The sequence below is a fragment of the Neolamprologus multifasciatus genome, chromosome 7, assembly GCF_963576455.1.
Source record: "Neolamprologus multifasciatus chromosome 7, fNeoMul1.2, whole genome shotgun sequence".
In the NCBI taxonomy this organism is placed as follows: domain Eukaryota; kingdom Metazoa; phylum Chordata; class Actinopteri; order Cichliformes; family Cichlidae; genus Neolamprologus; species Neolamprologus multifasciatus.
Window position 1 is genome coordinate 35,333,701 of NC_140445.1, and position 22,179 is coordinate 35,355,879.

Consider the following 22,179-nt stretch of genomic DNA (forward strand, 5'->3'; position numbering starts at 1 on the left):
TGATACCTGATTTATATGGATTATGGCTGAAGTAAACTAAAGCCTAAAATACTTAGTCAGTCATTTATTTAATAGTAATTTAACATTATATAATTCACATATAAAACTATGAATTGTGATTTTAAATGGTTTAAAAGCACGTAGAATAGCATATGTAGGCAAGTATATTTCTCCTCTTTTTATTAAGAAGCAAAAACAAAAAGGAAAAAAAAAGAAACAGGGCAGGGTTTGGCGGTTGAATCTTCCGTCCCCACCAATGCCAAAACCAAATCTATGTCCTTGCTGGCATACCTCAAAATGTATTTTCTGTCTTCCTGACGGTGCCTTCCTTCCATTACAGAACTGTATCACCTGAAGGGCCAGATGCATCTTTCATAGATAGTAGATAGGTTATTATTTAGGCCTGCCACTTCTTCTTTTGACCCACGTTGCACATTATGCAAGGCATGCCGGCAAACAGCTCTTTCAGACTCACCTTGTTAGTACAAAATTATAAATGTATGTTCTTCAGACTGTGATATCTTTATCTCTTTTTCATATATTCAACCAGTGGCAGATGTAGAAAATTTTAGATGGGGGAGGGGTGAAGGAGGGGCAAGAGGTCTAGGCAGGGTGGCACATACCTGTTCAGTGAAGTATGGGAAAAGCCCCTATATGTAAATGGAGTCAATTATCCACAAAAACACTTTAGGAGAGACCATGATACAATAAATAGTTTTAAACTACAGAAATTGGAACAAATGATGTCCTATAGTAACAACACCCTGAAGATACAATTAAAAACTGGTTCAGTCTTAATAAGTGGCTGAACAAAAACAAAATCAGCCAACGTCCAAACCTGGAGAACTATTACTCAGGACCACTTTTTAAAAAACATTACAAGTCTGACTCCTTGGAAGCATTGAGAGGTGGACGAATACTTTCACACAGTATTTATTTGTTTTCACTGTTATTTCACACCTTTGAGTCTATAAGTATATCAACGCTGTTGTATATTATAAGCTTATCTGCTGGTTGAGAAGGCCTGAGCCATGTTTTAAATGTTTGTGCTGCTCTCTGCTGGTACAAAATAATAATTACAATTATTAATGGTTTAAGGCAGTGGTTCCCAAACTTTTTTTGCTGGGCCCCCCTTGTTTTACAAGAAAAATGTTCGCGCCCCCCCCCCCCCCCCCTCGCGCGCGCGCACGCACGCACGCACGCACGCAAGAACACGTCCTCCAAAGGCAGAGGCGTCACGGTGTAATTATTTTACATGTAGTTGTTTTTTTTTTTCCTGTGTAATAATATTTAACATTGCTATCAATACATTTTTCAAAAAATCCCTCTGCAAAATGGGTTCAAAAACATAAACTGTTGGATGCTGTTTGTCCGTGATTTGAACCGGGGGAACAAATTGTGGCAGGATCAGCCTGATATTATTTGTATCCCACTGTAACTTTACTGTATAAAGAGCTAGCATCTCCAAAATGTCAGGAGTAGTTAGTCATTACAACAAGTGTTTGTGAACTACAAATCAAGAATGTGGGATACTGTTTGTCCGTGATTTAAACAGCCCAGCGCTGCTCCCGACGAAGGGAAAACCAATCCTGCAGGGAGACCTACCTCGGCACTTGTGCAGGTAAAACCAAAGGGAAGATGTGCTTCACCATATTTTCTAGTCTTTGGCTTAGAATGAAGTTGGTTTGGAAACATATTCAGCTATGCTTCATCTCCTGCTTTGCGTTTGTGTGGGCGCCCCGTGCTAGCAGTGTCCAAGCGTTGTTGTTTTTTTTGTTTTTTTTCCCTTTTCATGCCGCGCCCCCCCTGCAATGGCTCTGCGCCCCCCCTAGGGGGCGGGCCCCACACTTTTGGAACGTCTGGTTTAAGGTTTGATTAATTATTTACGTACACATACACTAGCCCCAAATAAGATAGAATAAATGACACAGATATTCAAAACACAAGATTACAGCTAAGGCTTATTTTGTAATATATTAAAGTGACAAAACTTCATCTCTGAATTGTTACAGGCATATCTTAGATCAAAAAAGAAGATGAAGTCATTATAAAAAATCAAATACAGATGAATTTTGCAATTTCTAGTCAGACTTCCTGTCTTCGCTTGTTCATATTTTGATGAACACAGCCTCATGAGGTTGGGAAAGTGAAGTGACATCACGAAGCCTCGCCCCCCCCCCCCCCCCCCCCCCCCAACGCTTTTATAATTAGTCACCTACAGTCACAAGCAGCCGTACACACTACAGCTTTCTACAGGGAGCAGAGAGCACAAAGCTACAGCCACACAAGTGTTTGTGAAGACATACAGCTAAAGGAAAACTATGACGAGGGTCAGTCGTCAAACTCTGATAACATGTAAGTAAACATCAAAACAGGCTCCTTTCTGATTTACCTAGATCTGTTTTTAAAGTAAAGGTCTTTAGTAAGTGACTGAAGAGCCATGTGAACTATCATGTTTATTGTTAGTATTTTTTAGATTATAAGTGCAGAAATTACTCCCTTTAGTAGCTGATCTGTAAATTATTTGAACTGAAGGTTCTTTGGTGAAATCAGCCTTTACAGTGTCTTTAAAAACTGCCTCTTTTCACTGGTTCAAATAGCTTGTTAGAAGTGAACTTTCAGTGTAAGAAGGGTAAACTCAGACCTGCTAGAAGTTACACAACACAATGCTTTTTCAGTGTTTGATTTGTTAAGGAAGTAAATGACACATTTCTACCGGTCTAAACTGAGTGATGATGACATGTGGTGCTAAAGCTTTCAGACAGGAAATGTGTTGGTTTTTTTTTCGTTTTTTTTTTTGACTCGACACTATTTTGAAACTTTTTGGGTTGGATCTTTATCACAAAGTACTGCATCATCACTTTAATGTTTCTTTCTCGCACTGGTGATAAGTAGAAAGTTTATTTTCATTAGATTCTCTTTTTTAAATTAAACTTTTAAAATTGTGTTCAAACAACTATAATAGAAGGAGGAAAGAAATAATACATTCGTCATACTAGATCCCTGCTCTGACTTCCTTTACGTTGACAGAAACACTGATGGCAAGACTGTGTCTGTGATGAAATATGTACTACACAGGCTGTAAACGTTCAGCCTTTCTGGTCTTTTATTCATGTTAAATTTCAAATCAAAAGATGGGGGAGCTTTTTTTTTCATGGTTCCGCCAGATAAATTATCATGACTAACCATGACCAACTACATTCTGATTACACAATGGTAGTGGTCGAAGAGGTATGAAATATACAGTCCCGGTCAAAAGTTTAAGATCATATTTTGCATGGTTGGATCTTAACAAGGTTCCAAGTAGAGCTTTAACATGCAACAAGAAGAAATAGGAGTGAGACAAAACATTTTTTGAGCATGCAATTTATTGAAAACAACGCTTAAATCGAAACAGTCTGTTTTACAACTGATCAATAGTTTAGGACCACATCCCTTTAAAAGGCCAAATCTGTGCAAAAATGTGGATTCATTGTCATTTTCTGTCAGATAGTCACACTGTCATAATGTACTGATGGCAAAGGCAAAAAAACTTTCCCTTTTTGAATGTGGTGTTATTGTTGAACTGCATAAGCAGGGTCTCTCGCAGCGCACAATCCCTGCTGAGGTGGGACGCAATAAGAAAGTCATTTGGGACTTCTTAAATGATCCCGAGGCTTATGGAACAAAAAAGTGAAGTGGAAGACCACAAAAAATTTCACTAGCACTGAGCCGGAGGATCCAACTGGCTGTCTGTCAAGACACTGGACGATCCCCAAACCAAATTAAGGCAGTTACTGGTGCAGACTGCAGCCCCATAACCATCAGACGGCATCTGAGACTGAAGGGCTTCAAAAACAAAAAACGTCTACAAAGGCCTCGTCTCCTTGAACACCACAGAACCGATCATTTAGACTTTGCAAGAGTGCACCAAACATAGGACAATGAAAGATGGAAGAAAGTTTTATTCTCTGATGAGAAAAATTTAACCTTCATGGCCCTGATGGTTTCCAGTGTTACTGGCAAGACAAGCAGATCCCACCTGAGATGTTTTCTACATGCCACAACAGAGCTTCAGGAGGTGCAGGGGCATCAAACGGCTGCTGGCTATGTCCAAATATTGCAGAGAGCATTCCTCATGACTGATGGCCCTCATCTGTGCAGTAACGACTGGATTTTTCAACAGGACAGCGCTACAGTACACAGAACAAGGGACTATATCCAGGAGAATAACATTGCTCTTTTGGACCATCCTGCATGTTTCCCTGATCTAAATCCAGTTGAGAACCTTTGGATTATTACTTTACATTATTACTTTTTTAGGTGTGGTCCTAAACTTTTGATCAGCTGTAAAACAGACTGTTTTGGTTTAAGCATTGTATTCAATAAATTGCATGCTCAGAAAAATATTTTGTCTCACTACCATTTCTTCTTCTTGCATGTTGAAGCTCTATATGGAACCTTGTTGAGATCCAACCATGCAAAGTATGATTTTCATTTTTCAAGTGGTCTTAAACTTTTGATGGGGACTGTATATATAAAAGCTGGAGTTGTGCAAAATTAATTGACTTCAATCCGACTAAGCAAGTGAGATACTGTTCATACCTAAGTGACATTAGAACTACCTTAAATTAAAAAAGTGCAGTCTGACAGTTTTGCAACCAGTTTTAGCCTACAGGACATTAGAAAGAATGTAAGGTCTTCCCCCTTTAGCTTCAGACCTGGAGGCCTAAATTCATCTTTTATATGTAGTTAATGGGTTTATTGTATAATTAATATAGTTTAGTGCATGCAAACTCACCGTCTTTAGTCCTTGAAAATAGCTCAGTGTTGTATTTGCCAAAACACCCAAACTGTTTCACAAAAAGATCAATACTAATAGATGCTTTCAACTTCTCTCTAATTTTCCAAGAGGTCACCAAAGATGAAGCTACACATTTGATTTGTCACTGATGTTACACCAGATCCCCTTCCTGATGCAACCCTACTATATAGCCAGGGTTGGGACCAGTACTGTTAGTATGAGCCTGTAAACAAATAAAAACAGCTTCCAAAATGTACCTTTAATTGGCATGAGTTCAATAAACTCCAAATAAAGCTGCACACTATATTTTTTTAACTAAATATCAGTCAGAGAAGTAAATAAAATCAATAACCTATAAAACTATATATAACCTAAATCAGATTGCATGAATTTCAAAAGCAGAAGACTTTCCAGGAAGCACACACGTTGCAAATTTAAATGTTAGAGATCCTGCAACTGGCGTTTGGGCTGTGCAGGGGTCTCTCTCTTCCGGAAGATGATTGAATAAAAAGAAATATAAATGTTTTAACACACTATGAGTCGGTTTTCCCTGTTCCATCACGGGGACAAAAGAATCGGGGTTAATACTACCTAACTCTAATTTCTATTTGGAAATTCATTTAATGCCAAGAACTTTCAGTGTGACACTCTACTTATCAGCTAAAACATTCTCAATCCTACCTGGTACATATGGAAGGGGTCCACGTTACTATCGATTTCTAAAGCTCCGAAATACTAGTTTACCATCATTTTAAGAGAGAAAAGAAAGGACAGGAAAATTCCAAAGTCTACATTCGGAAGCAGGATGAATGTCATATATCACATTCTCACCGCCTTACAAAAATCTCCTGTCTTGAATTGCAGGTCTGCTGTTATTCTGTGCAGTAACAAAACAGATAGTAGCCTCCACAACACCACCTTCAACTTCTGCAAGCCTTACCGAGACATCAACTGCAGGTGTCACTGAAAACACCAGCACCACTGACCTCGCCCAAAGCACCAGCACAGCCATTACTCCCACAAGCGCCACCCAAACAAACAGCACCACTGACATCGCCCAAAGCACCAGCACAGCCATTACTCCCACGAGCGCCACCCAAACAAACAGCACCACTGACATCGCCCAAAGCACCAGCACAGCCATTACTCCCACGAGCGCCACCCAAACAAACAGCACCACTGACATCGCCCAAAGCACCAGCACAGCCATTACTCCCACGAGCGCCACCCAAACAAACAGCACCACTGACATCGCCCAAAGCACCAGCACAGCCATTACTCCCACGAGCGCCACCCAAACAAACAGCACCACTGACATCGCCCAAAGCACCAGCACAGCCATTACTCCCACGAGCGCCACCCAAACAAACAGCACCACTGACATCGCCCAAAGCACCAGCACAGCCATTACTCCCACGAGCGCCACCCAAACATACAGCACCACTGACATCGCCCAAACCACCAACACAACAATCACCTTAAGCACTTTAAATGCAAGTATTCAAACAATCACAGAAACTACTACCACTCCTGGATTCACCACCCCTCTAAGAGCCACCACGAAGGGTACCACTCTGGGGCAAGATGAACACAAGCCCAAAGGTCTAAGCTCAGGTATGGAGTATTGCTCAGATACAGTTATCCTTTCTGTTTAATGCATTTCTTTTCCTGTCCGATCGATCCCACAACAATTCTGCTACATGACAGTAAGTCAGAAACCAGTGTATCTTCACTGACAAGAGGACATCAAGACTGAAAAATGTCATCTAATATCAAAAGCCTGAATGCAAAAATGGTAACAATAACCACAGCTTGACTAGACAGTATCATGTAGATCATAGGTGTCAAACTCTGGCCCGCCATACCAAATTACTATTAGAGCTGGCCTACTGGTATTATACAGCTAATATATATATATATATTGTTTAGTATTAAGCTTTGCTTGTTCCATATTCAGTTTTCCAGCCAAACTTATTTGAGTACATAAGAAAAGATTCATTCTTATATCTGGAGAAAGATTTTTTTTTTTTCAATAAATATTAATGTTAGCCCATGATTTTGGCCCACTGTGTATTTGAGTTTGACACCCCTGATGTAGATTTTTATCATAGTTTAGCATAGAAGCATTACATTATTACTAATTAGTTATAAATAAAAAAAACTGATCTAAAAAAATGTATAGTTTATCCTCTTGGCACCATGAAAGCTGACAAACTGCCAGTTAGTTGAGTCGAGTTACTGTTGCCTTCCTTTTCACTTGATGCAGTCTTGCTATTTTCTTCTGACCTCTGGGATTAACAAGGCATTTTCACCTAGAGTTACTGCTCACTGGACCATTTTTGGACCATTCTCTGTAAACCTTTGAACAGATGGTTGTGTGGGAAAATCCCAACAGATCAGCAGTTTCTGAGATTCTCAGATCAGCCCATCTGCCACCAACAACCATGCTACATTCAAATCACTAAAATCCTCTTTCTTCACCCTGCTTATGCTCAGTTTGAACTTCGGCATGTCGTCTTGACCATGTCTACATATTGAAATGCATTCAGCTCCCATCATATGATAGATTAGATGATTTGTGTTAGTGAGCAGTTGAACAGGTCTACCTAATAAGTGCCCAGTGTTAAAAAATGGTATACCCAAACTCATAACTCCTAAAATGTCAAACTCAGTAGGATTAAAGGTAACACTTTATAAAAATGACCCAAAAGCAAGGGCTCAATGCTCATATAATTAAATGGAATTTCAATGTATTGTGTTCAAAATTATGTAATTATATTTAACTAAAAATACAGGTAGCTACACTCAAATAAGGGGGAAAGCAAGGAAAAATTATAATGTAATTTTAAAAAAAATGGATAACAGAATATCTATTGTGCACATAAAATAATGAATATTAAATAAAGATGTTAAAAAAATAAGCATAAAAAATGGAAAGATTAAGACCTGCACCCCTCCAAAAATACAGCAAAGGATGACAGATGGAAAATATTATTTGTTTCCTTAAAATTTCCTCCAAAATACCATAAACATAGCATTTAAAACTACTTACAATGTGATTTATGTCTCCTTTCCAGTAAAATACATGAAATTATGCACTTAAAATTACTTACACACCTCTGAAATTTACTTATGGTGTAGGGTTTTTGTTTGTTTGTTTCTTGCAAAACTTGTTCTTATTCAAGTGTCTCCAAGTAGCTGGTAATTAATCAGACATATCAAGTAAAGTAAAGTAAGGAAGTATATTATGTATTAGTATACTCAATGTTTATCATATATAATTTATTACTTCTTCTTTTTTTGATAACACTAAACTGTAGTTTGGATGCTACAACATTTACCTGAGACACTGCCACATATTTGATCAGTCAGTGTAGCACCTGTTCAGATAGTACCACATTACACTGCACCAAAACTTGTTAGGCAAGTACCTTTCTAGACAACTCTGTGTTTATTGCAGATGCTCTGTCAAGACACCCACTGTGTGTTCCCTTGAAATGATAAATTATTTTCTTATCTTTATTGTACTCCTTCAGATATCTCTAGTATGCCAGTCACTCATTAACTTTTGGTTTTAATCAAAGAATAGTTACAATATACTGCCAGTAAAGGGTGCGTACTCTAACAAAATGACTGGTGTCTGACCTGAATCTGATGTAAACCAGCTGTCTGTCTATAACACCCAAATGTAAATATCAGCGAATGTGTTGAACATATGATTTACAAACACAGTGGCACAGGTACTCATAGTTCTTTTGTTAAATGAGCAAAGTGAAAGCATGCAATACTCATGCACTACCCCAGCCCTTCTGTTGCCTGTCTGTGACTGACCTCTTTTCAGCGTGGTTTAGTCTGTGGTTAATATGTGAACAGTTTCCTTTCACGCTTCCTTGTTTACTTCATAGTAAAGTCCTTACCAGCTAAATAAATGCTAGTTCTTTCTCTGCTTATTCACTAAGTGTACAATATCCAGTCATTATCATCACTTTCAGATCACATTATAAGGTATACTAAAACATTCTTTACGTTACTTCATGGGCATTTGGACCATCTAATCTCATTAAAGCCAAAATAACTTTAAGTCATTTATAGCAAAGAAAAGTAGTTTTCCACAAATGGGAACCTACTGCTTATTTCCTGTTATCATTGGCTAGTGCACCTGATAATGTATGTCATTTCATGTCATTCCCTTTGGCTCATTTCATATGAATCATCTGGTTACTTAAAAGGCCCAGAAAGTATGGTGATCATTTATGAGCAGTTACACATTTTTCAACACCAATAACGCCTAAACTAAAAGTTTGTATTTAAAAAATAAATAAAACAAATTTGCAGGTCATGATCAGTTCCAAATGGTGATTTGTGTTGTCAAAAAATCTTCACTGCTCAGTTACAGTCCATTCTTTGGAAAATAACAGAATGCATTTTCAGTGTCTATTTCCAAAGCGTGCCACCTATCAAAGGTTTAAAGACTCAAAGATCAGACAGCTTTCTGATAAACTGAGGTGTATAGTCAGCAATAAACAGGTCATTTAATGTTGAAATTAAGGCTAGTAAGAGTATTAAGAGCAGCCTTGTTTATCAAGGAAGTGTTTATTGATTATAGCTGAACATTTTTCTAGGCTGTGCCTCCGGGCCAACAAATAGAAACATAAGATCCTTGAGGTAGGCTGATTTCATCCAGTTTCTCACATGGAGATTACTTATCAAAACTAAAGCTCAAAGATCAGTTACTTTAGACATTGGGAAGAAAAGAATTATCTTAAGTTCATAGTACACTGTGCCACAAAATGGCCACCACCTCTCGAGACTTTTAGCTTATCTCTGCATAGTCAGTACAGTCGGCTGAGGCCACTGGCATACTTAAACATCAGGTGTGTTCAGATGATGGGAAAAACGCATTTTATGAATCCCAAATGAAGAATCATTCAATAAAATTTTCGATACACTTTAGACTGATTTTAGCTTGTTTGCGGTATGGCTCTTTGGTTAGTGCTTTCCTGATACATCAGTCGATTGATTTCGGGTTGATTTCAACTGTAATTTACAGACTCCTTTAACCTTTTGTTGATTGCTATTTTTAAAACAGCTGTCCAGTTGTTTATTTTATGACCAAACACATGCACAAAAAGCCTATATATTTAGGCTGTATTCACATTAAGTAATTTATACTTAGCTGAAAAAATTTGAACAGTAAACATAACTCTAACCACCAGTTTTTTTCAAATTTAGTGTGATTACTGTATATTATGTGTGAGCATGGTTAACCCTACTTTGTCCTGGCCCATTGAAAAGGTCAGACCAGGCAGGGTTTGGTTTGACTCAAGAACTGCACATGTAGTGTGATTGCTAACCACTCCATTGAACTCTTTCAAACCAATATAAAAAGTAAACTAATAAACTGTCATGTAGGCTGTGTGGCAGGAAGAGGTAGGACCCAATGCAGGACTCAAATCAAAAAGGAGTGAACTAAAGAAGAACTCACAATCTAGTTACTAGGAACTATAAAGTAGAAGGGGGGGAAAAAAAGAACATTTACAACTTTGAGTTTACAAGCCAACCATGATACACAAGGATGCACACAGCAAATGGGGACGATGCGACAATAAGCAGAGGAAGACTGAGGATAACGGGTGGATGGGAAACAGGAGGAAACACACCTAGAACTAACCAGTTAGCAAAGTAGAAGTACAACTACTACATTTAAAAATACTCCAGTAATAGTTGAAGTACTGATCTAACTTCTTTTCTCAGGTAAAAGTAAAAAAGTACAGGCTCTGGAATTTACTCCAAGCAAGAAAGTAAAAAGTAGCTCTGGAGGGCGTTTTTTTGTTTTTTTTGTGCAATGCTAACTGAACCTTCTGCTAGATTTAACATAATGAATAAATAATATCAGTAGATGATAAAACAAAATTTAGTCTAACTTTTTAAAATTCTAACTATACTCAATTTGAATCTAAAGAAAAAGAAGGAAAATTTAAAAACAAAATCTATATATTCTGTTGCCTACATTGTAGAGGGTGACTTTGCCTCTAAACAGGCAAATGTGTATAATCAGGGGTTTAATTGGGTCACACACTGTTCTTTACTTTAAACCCATCACAGTAGAGCAAACTAACCGGTTTATCCTGCACTAACCTGCAGAGAATTTTCATGCAGCCTTTAAATAAACAGTTAGTCTACTTCAGTTTAATTTAAAAGCACGTTTTACAAAATAAAATAAAAAACAACCAAAAACCATAATGTCACATGTACTGATTTAAAAACATGAGGACTTATGAAACTGACCTTTGTGGATTACAGTGTTGGACGCAAATCCGCCACAAAATTCACAAAGGAACACACACTAAAGTACACAGGCACTTCAACAAAGGGAAGACAGGACTATTTATACACAGAGAATTGACTGGGAGTGACAAACAGGTGAGGAAAGAGATACAGGTGACAAAAAGTGAATGCACATCAGGGAAGGGCCGACAGGAAGAAAAACTAACACAGAACATTAAAGACACTAACCCTCAAAGTAAAACAGGAAATGACGGAAAGAGACAAAAAAGAATTTCAAGGAAACACAAATGGGTTGAGGCTTAAGGACAGAGTGAGACAGATGGAGGCATAACTAGAAACAGTCAGGAGTATACTAAGATAATAAAATAAGAAACACAAAATATAAAAAAAAAACAGTTAAACACCATTAAAAAAGAAAAAAAGAGACTCAATAACATCACTGTACAAGAATGATCACAACAGGAAATGACAAACCCAAGTGAAACCAAATAAAACCTGAAGGCAAGTCAAACTTAGACTTATTGTCTATTTCTTTGTTCTTTTCTCCAGGAAGTATTTCAGCCATCGTTTCTTTATTCATTGTATTGGTTCTCGTTGTGTTGGGAGGGCTCTACTACTACAAGATCGGGTGAGTCATCTTGTGTTATAGAAGCTGAATGCTCATAGTTCATAGCCAAATTTGATTGTACCAGTCAGATGATTTCATTTCTCCAAGAAGCCCCCATATGTGTCACCAAAAGGATAGTTCCCAGGGGATTGATCCTTTGTCAGTCGTGCTCTAAAATTTTTTTTTTTTTTTTTTCATAGATGGTATAAAAGATGGCTTCCAGATCTAAATAGTAAAGCTAACCTAGAAGTGTGTCTGTGGTTGCAAAATTAACTCAGTCAATAGATTCAGGTCACACTAAGTAGAAAAATAACTGCCCTTAGAAATTTCTGATCACTGTAAGAGTGAAAAAGGTCAACCCCTCACTGAAGTGTTTGGAACACTGCTTCTCTCACTCCGTTTTGTTTTTGTATTTTCCGTTTCAGACGGACAAACTACGGTCGTCTCCTGGACAGCCAAGATTACGGCATGACAGGAAACTTCAACAACCCAATGTATGACCCCTATGATGCCTGACCTCTGATCCCAGAGAAATCCAAAGTCCTGCAGGCAGAGCCAGTCTGATCAGAATGTGCTAACAGTATGTGAATGATGACTTCACGATGGTCAGATTTTTCAAGTGTTAGCTAGACATCGAGCCAGTGTCACGCCACTGCTCGAATGCACTGAATTTCTTGAACTGCTATTGTATTTCCAATGTGACAAAAAAGTATTTATTTCAAATAATAGCAGCTACTAGCATTTACTCAGGTACCTTTTCAAAGAGCTTTAGCTTCATGAACTCTCATGTCTGATCACATTTCTAAGAGTGGAAAGTCACAGGTTATCTAGTGTGTTTGTACAGGTGTTATGACTTTTCTCAGTGAAGATCAGCTCCAGTGTAACATTACAAGAGACACTGAAAAAACACGGACGGTAGCAAATAATAAAGAGCCAGCAGAGAAAACTTTCCAATGTGCCAATGAAGTGATGAGAAACGTTTTTGATCATTATACAATTTTCATAATAATTTTGATTTATAGAAAAGTGAGATATATCGCAAATCTAAGATGGAGACACGTTTTAACAACTCCAGGTGTCCATGTTAAGTGATGTAATAGAGACATTTAGATAAAATGTTTTAGCTTTATTAGTTTTTCTTATTGTGTGTGTAAAAGTGTCAAACTGAATGATGTAAAGGAAGAGAGTGACCAGCATTTGAAAGGAGGGTACAAGGTTTAATTCTTTAATTGTATTCAAAAAGCTAAAAGATGCATTTTTGTATTAAACATCTTGTGTGCCCTCAGTAAAACACATAATAAGGTGTTACCTCTCTCTCAAACCTGATCAGCTGCATCTGCCATTTTTGAGTGACATTTTAATTACTAGATTCTGTGTTGAGATGTGGTTTGTTTTCATATTTCTGGGATATTTCTGTCGTCAGCCAGGCTGCTGTTTTGACTGTTTGTATATTTTAATGAGCTCGGTAGATGTGTGTTTGTGAATAAATTGGTGAATAAAGGTGGTGAATAAAGGTGATTAAAGTCACTGTTATCGCCATTGTGGCAACAGCAATCTGAGTGATGTTGCGGCAAATGTAGAAACTAAACCCAGCGCACTTTAATGGTTCAGACTTTTCAGCTGTGGAGTATACAGAAGAAGTACTGCAGCTATCTAAACACAAAATCATGATGGCTGTAATTATCTGAAACCAATAAAATGGCACGACAACACACAAATGCTGACATTCGGTGTGATGTCTTCATCTCTTTGCCCAGCAGACTGCAGAGCATTTATTAGTGGAAGCTTTAATAATAGTCCTGCCATCACTGCCATCCCATCCAAACTGCTTCCATTCTTCCTCTTTCTCTCATGGTTTCCCATGAAACCCTCCTCCCACACCCACACACAGCTTGTCTGTGTCATTTCGTTAGTCCATCTTTTTCTTTAGTAATTTCCTAAGAAGCTCTGAAAAGGTCAAATTCTGTCTATTATAAATGTTTATTTCTGCTGTAAATCTAGTTCTTTAAAGAGAGGAGTCTGTGGGAATTGATTCAAATGGCCACTAGAGGAAATGCAGTTTTTGGCATCACAGCACTGATCGCATTTTTTAGCCCCAGAGACTGCCTCTTCGCTCAGAATAGAGTACTTGCGACTATTCTGTTTCCTTTGCTACATTACACCCATTTTCCCGAAATCTTGTACAGGGCTGTCTAGAGGAAAGACTGGAGGAAATCTGGTGGAAAGAAGGCCTGTGATTCACAAATTCGAGTAATGGAGCATTTTGCAGGGAAATCATTCAGATTTGACTTTAAACAATTCTAATCTAAAGCTGCAAAGTTACAAGTAGTTGCAGATGAAGGAATATTTCTTCCCAAGCCGATAAATAAAGCAACATAAAATGGAATGCTTGAGTACATGAAGTATTTTTTAACTTTTTTTCTTTAAATGGGAAACTAATAATAGAACAGGACGAGAGAAGGGAAAACAGTGTATGCAAAATAAACAAAAGACAGGTTAGTTGAATGTGTGTGATGTGTGATTTGTAACTGGATTGGCTACATATGTGTGTGATAAAGAAAAATGAATTCAAATGAATAATAATTTCAATAACTTTAATCATCATTATTATTATCATCCTCCTCCATCATTGTGATCATAACAACACCAAGCTGATCATGTGTGTATTATTGTATATATGGATATTTATATTTTGAAGTGATATATTTATGTATGAGGTTCTAGAAAGTATATGAAAGTAAAGCTTATATAGATATTTTAAATTGTAAGAAAAAACTGAAGTACAGCATTTGAAATGTATTTTATTATACCACCTCTCTGTCATCATTGCCGGGCAGCAGCAGTAATAATAGAGGGAGCAGAGTCCTGTGCTGCACTGTTATTATCAGGCTCTAAATACTCCAGGCAGTGTGTATATGTGTGTGTCCTTTATAATTACCATTATTTACATTAGAAATCAGAAACATCTGGATAAGAAGTAAGAACTACAACGACTTAAACTTACCATTTGAATATGAGCCACAGTCTATCACTCACACTAATCATTCAGACATGTAATTTGAGCAGTTCAGTGTCAGTACACAGCAAATACTGAGCTGTTGATTTGTCCTGAATATGGTTCATTTACTGCCTTCATTAAACATAGAAAGTGCCAGGCTCTGACAACAGGAAGTAACCCTTTGCTCTCTCACGCTTCATTGCAACAGTTTGGAAACCACAGGCTGATAAGCTGCAAAATGAACAATAACAGGGAGGCTATGGATGAACTGATACAGATTACATCTTTCCCTCCGATTAAATTCTGCATTACAAAGTTTGACAAATAAGAGGTAAATGGGTGAAATTTAAAGATCGGAATTTAAAAAATCCTGTAACAATATTGAGCTTTGGACAGAAAACCCTGTTTATTATTTCTGACATACTTGAGTCCTTAAAAGGACCAAATCCAGAATGAAAAGTGTGAGTAACATGTACCTGCAGGCATCATTTTTGAGAAAAACAGTACATTTTAACTTCAAAATCACCAAAAAGCTGCATTCGCCCACTCACTCATAAGAGATGCGCTAACAACTAAGAACAGAAAACCACGGTTTGAACTTTAGTTTCATTTAAGAGGAAAAACAGGAGGAGGTTTCATTTTCAACCTAACTGGAGCACTTTCCCACTGAAGCTTTACTGCATCTGGTTTCAGCAGTTTTAACTTCTGGACCATGAGCTCAGCTTGGTGTCTGAAAAACAGGTGGGTGTATAAAACTGTGTTTCACTCATGAAAACTAAACTGTGGTGATGCTAGAAAAGGAGCAAATCATGCAAAGTTTTAACTTTGTATGATTTTAAGATTCTCTGTGTAAAGCTGACTTTGCTGAATGGAAGTATCCGTATTATCATGTTTTGTCTCCATATAATCTTTTAACAAGATATACTCAAATGTAGTGCGCAAGTTATCTTTTGCATGGAATGTCCTGACTATAATATGTGGCCTGCACTCATGGCATATTATAGTCAGGACATTCCATGCCCTATAGTTGTTTGACCCCATTTGCAAAAGCAAATGAAAACCTCACAAAGACAACCTGTTTGTGTGTAAATCAGTTTATTTCAGTTATCCAGGACAAACTAGAGACAGACAATGATTAACACCCAGGTTTAACCTACAACATTTAGTTAACTGTCAACATTTAAAAAGGCAGAAGTGGAAAATACCTTTGGGGATTTTTCTAATCTGGCTTTGGTTTGATGTTAAATGTTCATATGTTTTGACTAAACTCCATTTACAAAGCTATGCAGCGAATCTGTGTTTTTCTATGAAAACCGATTTTATGGCCCCTTAAATTGTTAGTGTTTTCATAAAAAAAATCACTTGAAAAAAAGAAAAGAAAAAAAGAAAACATAATCATTTCTTTTTTCTTTTTTCATAGTATTGTCACATACCACCATGTTTTGGACTTTGAACTTTGTTTCATTTAAGAGGAAAAACAGGAGGAGGTTTCATTTTTGACCTAACTGGGACACTTTTGCCCACTGATGCGTCACGGCATCTGGTTTCAGTAGTTTTAACTTCCAACTTCCAAAGTGCAGGAGGAGACAGGATGTGAAAGCACTTTAACTTGAAGTACCGGCAACTTACAGAGAGGACAAAAATAAGCACAGCCCTGGTCAGAGCAGAACAAGGAAACGTAAAGCTGAGGGTTACACAGCAGGAATGTGCTCGGCGACACAACAATGAATACAGACAAACAAAGGGTTCAGAAGAAGCCAAAATATTCAACACAAAGCACTGGGGCAAAACCCAGGACCCTGACAGAATTAAACACAACCAGAAGGTCTCTAACTCAAATAATATCAATATCAACTTTATTTGTAAAGTACTTAAAAAATCACTCCTACTAGGCTGTACATAAAACTATACACATAACAAAACAATTTAAAAAACACCCAAAAAATAGCACATAAATAAAAAGATTAGTTTTAAAACTGGACAATGTAAGTGACTGTCGAACGTGCAAACTGAGAATGCTCTGTGCCCTCTGAATTTCAGCTTATGAAGCCTGCAAAATACACATTTATCCAGTTGAATGACTAAGTTAATGTAAACATTTTTGTTTTTAACTACTATATTCACTTAATAGAGGTGGTTTGTTCCACCCCCTCACAGGACAACAGTGTGTAACACAGAACTGTTTGACCTCAAAGTAATGTAAGTGAAATTCTGTGAACGTCACAGCTGTGGTTAAAGCCAACAGTGTACGAAGCAGGCAGCTGAATAACATGTTGTATATGTACAGTGGGGCAAAAAAGTATTTAGTCAGCCACCGATTGTGCAAGTTCCCCCACTTAAAATGATGACAGAAGTCAGTAATTTGCACCAGAGGTACACTTCAACTGTGAGAGGCAGAATGTGAAAAAAAAATCCATGAATTCACATGGTAGGATTTGTAAAGAATTTATTCGTAAATCAGGGTGGAAAATAAGTATTTGGTCACCTCAAACAAGGAAAATCCCTGGCTCTCACAGACCTGTAACGTCTTCTGTAAGAAGCTTTTCTGTCCCCCACTCGTTACCTGTATGAATGGCACCTGTTTGACCTCATCATCTGTATAAAAGACACCTGTCCACAGCCTCAACCAGTCAGACTCCAAACTCCGCCATGGCCAAGACCAAAGAGCTTTCGAAGGACACCAGGAAAAGAATTGTAGACCTGCACCAGACTGGGAAGAGTGAATCTACAATAGGCAAGCAGCTTGGTGTGAAAAAATCAACTGTGGGAGCAATCATCAGAAAATGGAAGACATACAAGACCACTGATAATCTCCCTCAATCTGGGGCTCCACGCAAGATCTCATCCCGTGGGGTCAAAATGATCATGAGAACGGTGAGCAAAGATCCCAGAACCACACGGGGGGACCTGGTGAATGACCTGCAGAGAGCTGGGACCAAAGTAACAAAGGTCACCATCAGTAACACACTACAACGGCAGGGAATCAAATCCCGCAGTGCCAGACGTGTTCCGCTGCTGAAGCCAGTGCATGTCCAGGCCCATCTGAAGTTTGCCAGAGAGCACATGGATGATACAGCAGAGGATTGGGAGAATGCCATGTGGTCAGATGAAACCAAAGTAGAACTTTTTGGTATAAACTCAACTCGTCGTGTTTGGAGGAAGAAGAATACTGAGTTGCATCCCAAGAACACCATACCTACTGTGAAGCATGGGGGTGGAAACATCATGCTATGGGGCTGTTTTTCTGCCAAGGGGACAGGACGACTGATCCGTGTTAAGGACAGAATGAATGGGGCCAAGTATCGTGAGATTTTGAGCCAAAACCTCCTTCCATCAGTGAGAACTTTGAAGATGAAACGAGGCTGGGTCTTCCAACATGACAATGATCCAAAACACACCGCCCGGGCAACAAAGGAGTGGCTCCGTAAGAAGCATTTGAAAGTCCTGGAGTGGCCTAGCCAGTCTCCAGACCTCAACCCCATAGAAAATCTGTGGCGGGAGTTGAAAGTCCGTGTTGCTCGGCGACAGCCCCAAAACATCACTGCTCTTGAGAAGATCTGCATGGAGGAATGGGCCAAAATACCAGCTACTGTGTGTGCAAACCTGGTAAAGACCTATAGTAAACATTTGACGTCTGTTATTGCCAACCAAGGTTATGTTACAAAGTATTCAGTTGTATTTTTGTTATTGACCAAATACTTATTTTCCACCCTGATTTACGAATAAATTCTTTACAAATCCTACCATGTGAATTCATGGATTTTTTTTTTCACATTCTGTCTCTCACAGTTGAAGTGTACCTCTGGTGCAAATTACTGACCTCTGTCATCATTTTAAGTGGGGGAACTTGCACAATCGGTGGCTGACTAAATACTTTTTTGCCCCACTGTATATGTTCCAAAATAACATGCCAAACTAATCAGCAGTTGAATGAGTCTTCTAAACTCCCACATAGTGGGACTTGAAGGAACACTGCAGTATTATGCAAGTTGGGATGGAAATTATGCACATGCATAAATCATGCTATTTTATACAGAAAAAGAAATAGAAACAAAAAACTGTCAGAGATTTGCAGAATATGCTAACAAAAGCAAATGTAAGAAATAATTCAAATAGACATTGGAAAATGACCAAATACTTTATTTATTTATGTAGTTTTATCTTATTTCAGTACCTTTTTTTTTTACTTCAACTCATTTCACTTAATGTGAATAAGGGTGTTCAATAAGGAGAGATCATTAAAAGGAATTGAGCATGATTTATTGATATACAGAACTCTTTGGAGATTAGACCCCAATCGCCCATCACAGTCCCAGCAGTGACAGGGATTAGGGCAGGATCCCCTTGGAGACGTCTAGACGCTGGTGGTGGAGAAGAAGATGGAGGCTTGAACGGAGCCTGAGTAAAAAGGAAGAGGCGGAGATGGGGGAGAGGTGGGTTGTACAAGGGAGAATGGCAGATGAGCGGTGAGATTTTGAGTACGCAGAGTTGAGGTTGATTGGCCTGAAGAAGGTGGGCAGAAAGATGATTGGACTAGAGCAGTGATGTCAGCAATAAGCTTGACTGCGTGGGAAAGTGAAAGTGAAGTAAAGCTTAGATTAGCCACTAAAGAACTGTGGAGCAGAGAGATGTGTGACTACTAATCTTCCTCAATGAACTTATACATAAGCTTCATTATTGGTACATTTATAGTGCTGCATTTTGTCCAAATTGGAACCCAGAAATTCAACAATACACTAGAAGGATATTGCAATAAAACAATATATATAATAAAAAAAACACCTTTCCTTGCAGAGTAGACAGTGGTACACATGTGGGACTAATAAAGGTCATCTTATCTTATCTTATGAAATATTTCTTCATGAGATACTGTGAGGTTTTTGTTCTTCATCTAGAGTCTCAATGGGATTACTTGTATAAATTTTAGTTTAAAAAAAATAATGTGTCACTTCAACACAGATGCCTCACTGAGCATATGACACCCATTTCACATCTTCACCTCTTAAACTGCGGCATCAGTCACATATACTACAGTGAGCCGTGTGGTGATGTTTTTGTCAGCGTAACTAGTGAATGGAAAGTCATGAAATATTTGTTGGTGGTCTGCCACATGTTAACAATTTCATGTATTCCCATAAAATTTGTTGCAGATATTCATGAGTTCCCTCGGGCATGAAGTCCACTGTTTACCTTAGTGACACTAATTTATGGACTCATGGCTCATTAATTTCAGTTTAAACATTTGCACCGCGTAATGTATAAGAATGGCATCTGTTGGACAGAGAGTATGTTACATGAATGTAAAAATGTATACTCATATTCTTATAACATGATGTTGGGAGTAAAGTGCAGGACATGAAGCTGTAATGCAATTGATAACATAAAAGAAATAATGTAACTGAGTTATTATATGGAAAGTGTGGGAATAATATGGATGTTGATGTAGTATTTTTAATTTAAGTGTCCTTTTATAAGGTGATGATTTTGTATTTTTATTTATAATTTATTTGATTTTCGGTTGTTACAGACGGGACAGACATGACTGGGGGACAGGACAGGGAGAAAGAATGAAAAAAAGAGAGGGAGAGAAAGAAAAACAGAGGGGAGAAGAGTTGGTGAGAAAGTTGGGAAGAAAAAAAAGGAAAAACAAACAAGACACCTGGATCACCTGTATGGAGATAAGAAAAAACAGAAGAGAAAACAAACAAGAAAGAGCAACATAATAAATACAGCACTATCACAATAAACTAGATAACAGTAGATACTAAATATTACATGTTATTGTGCAGTATGCAAGATCGACAGCGCACAATGTGCTTTGAGGTAGCAGCCAAGAAAGGTGTAGTTTGTGTCTGTGAACACCCGTGTGTACACATGTGTGCACACCTGTGTGGATCATCACACTTGTATTCAAAAGGTTTCTCCATGTAACGATCTGCTAGGGAGTGTGGGGAGCCATAGCCCCGTCCCCCAGGGCATGAAGCAGGTATGGAGGAGATCCAGGCCCCAGAATACGAGGACCCAAGGAGGACCACCAGGGGGACAACCGTGCCACCCCCCTGTGAAGAGCTGAGGAGAGCCCCAGACGAGAGGTCACCCAGAAGCCACGGAGCAGAAGCCAGAGGGGGTCGCAGTGACGTGCCTGCGTGCAGCCAGCTGTGCAGGGACCGGGGGGGTACCGGGGAGGACCGGGCCTCAGGCCCAGAGGCCAGAGGCCTGAGGGCACCCCACCCCCGGAAGGGGCCCAGCTGGGCCACAGGCGCCAGGCCCCTCCAATTGGCCACCAGGAGTGAGTCGGTACATACATGAGCACCCAGCCCCAGACACCAAGAACCACCAACACACCAACGTCTGAGGGCATCAGCCACTGGCAGGGAGTGTGGTGAGGGGAGATAGGCCTCCATACCTCAGAGATGTTCCCAGAGAGGTGGAGTCTAAGACCCAAGCTGACATATAGACACAGACAAACGCAAACACAAGCGTACATTCCCACCCCCATATACACTAACAAATACTCTGCAATATATAAGGTGATTTTTAATATTCTTTTCTTCTAATATCAAATTTCAGTGACATCTGTATGAGATGAGCTTACTTGTTTGTCTTTGAATGTAGATTCTACGTGTGTGTGTGGGTGTGTACATGTGTACGTGTGTGTGTGTACGTGTGTGTGCGTGCGTGTGTGTGTGTGTACATATATACATATATTTTAATTCCCCTCTCGTCCCTGTGGGCCTCTACCAGAGGCCTGGGAGCATGAGGGTCCTGCACAGTATCTTAGGGTAAATTAAAATAGTGTAAGTGTTTTTGAATTAATAATGGGTTATAGCTCATGATAACATCATATAAAACCATCAGGTGAGTTGAATATCAGGTAGGAAAACATTGGGTCTGTTTTCTATTACGATTATAGTGCAAATGGTGACTCTAATCTAAGTCAGAGCCAAAACTCTTGGAGTTCTAGTCACAAATAATGGTTGCACATGAATATTTTTTATTACCACTAGATGTCAGTAGTCATAAGATTTTGTAAAATGGAAAAAACAAAGGATGGAGTAGAACAGATTGAAAACTGCTAAATATCTTTCTTTATAAGCAGGCCTAACATTTCCTGTTTTAGAGTATACACGAAAGATTAGGACATTCTGTTACACTAGGGGCATGTAAAACATGCAGAGAGTGTAATTTGTCAAGCCGAAATGATTACTTAAATTAAAGCAATGCTTTAAATACTATTTAAGAGATTGCAATAAACAGTTAAAAATGAATTACCAGCATTGAGTAGAAAATAACTAATAATAATAATCATCATCGTCATCGTCATAAGCTTCTTTCCTTAAAAATACTTTCTGAAAGATTATGACTGTGCAGCTTGAGGACTGTTGGACACCACAATCACCTAAAACAAACGTCAGTAAAGAACCACTGTGGTCTCGACCCATCAGTTCAAACGGTAGGAGCCAGTTCAAGTAATGCCCAATGGTGTACAGACGTCTTCATGGC

General features: G+C 38.6%; 1 protein-coding gene across 1 annotated transcript; it reads left to right on the forward strand.

Annotated features, from left to right (window-relative positions):
• The first annotated feature begins 1,887 nt into the window (after positions 1-1,887).
• Positions 1,888-13,187, forward strand: parm1 (prostate androgen-regulated mucin-like protein 1). The gene is made up of 4 exons (XM_085166105.1): positions 1,888-2,355; positions 5,648-6,397; positions 11,621-11,699; positions 12,104-13,187. Exons 1-4 carry the CDS (start codon positions 2,322-2,324, stop codon positions 12,192-12,194), a joined length of 954 nt encoding a protein of 317 aa, XP_085022231.1. The 5' UTR covers positions 1,888-2,321; the 3' UTR covers positions 12,195-13,187.
• Positions 13,188-22,179: the final 8,992 nt, after the last annotated feature.

Excerpts from the sequence above, each read along its gene's own strand:
- parm1 (XM_085166105.1), top strand. The coding sequence starts at position 2,322 with ATGACGAGGGTCAGTCGTCAAACTCTGATAACAT. Across the intron at positions 2,356-5,647 it reads TCGTCAAACTCTGATAACAT|GTCTGCTGTTATTCTGTGCA; the intron begins GTAAGTAAACAT and ends CTTGAATTGCAG. Across the intron at positions 6,398-11,620 it reads GCCCAAAGGTCTAAGCTCAG|GAAGTATTTCAGCCATCGTT; the intron begins GTATGGAGTATT and ends TCTTTTCTCCAG.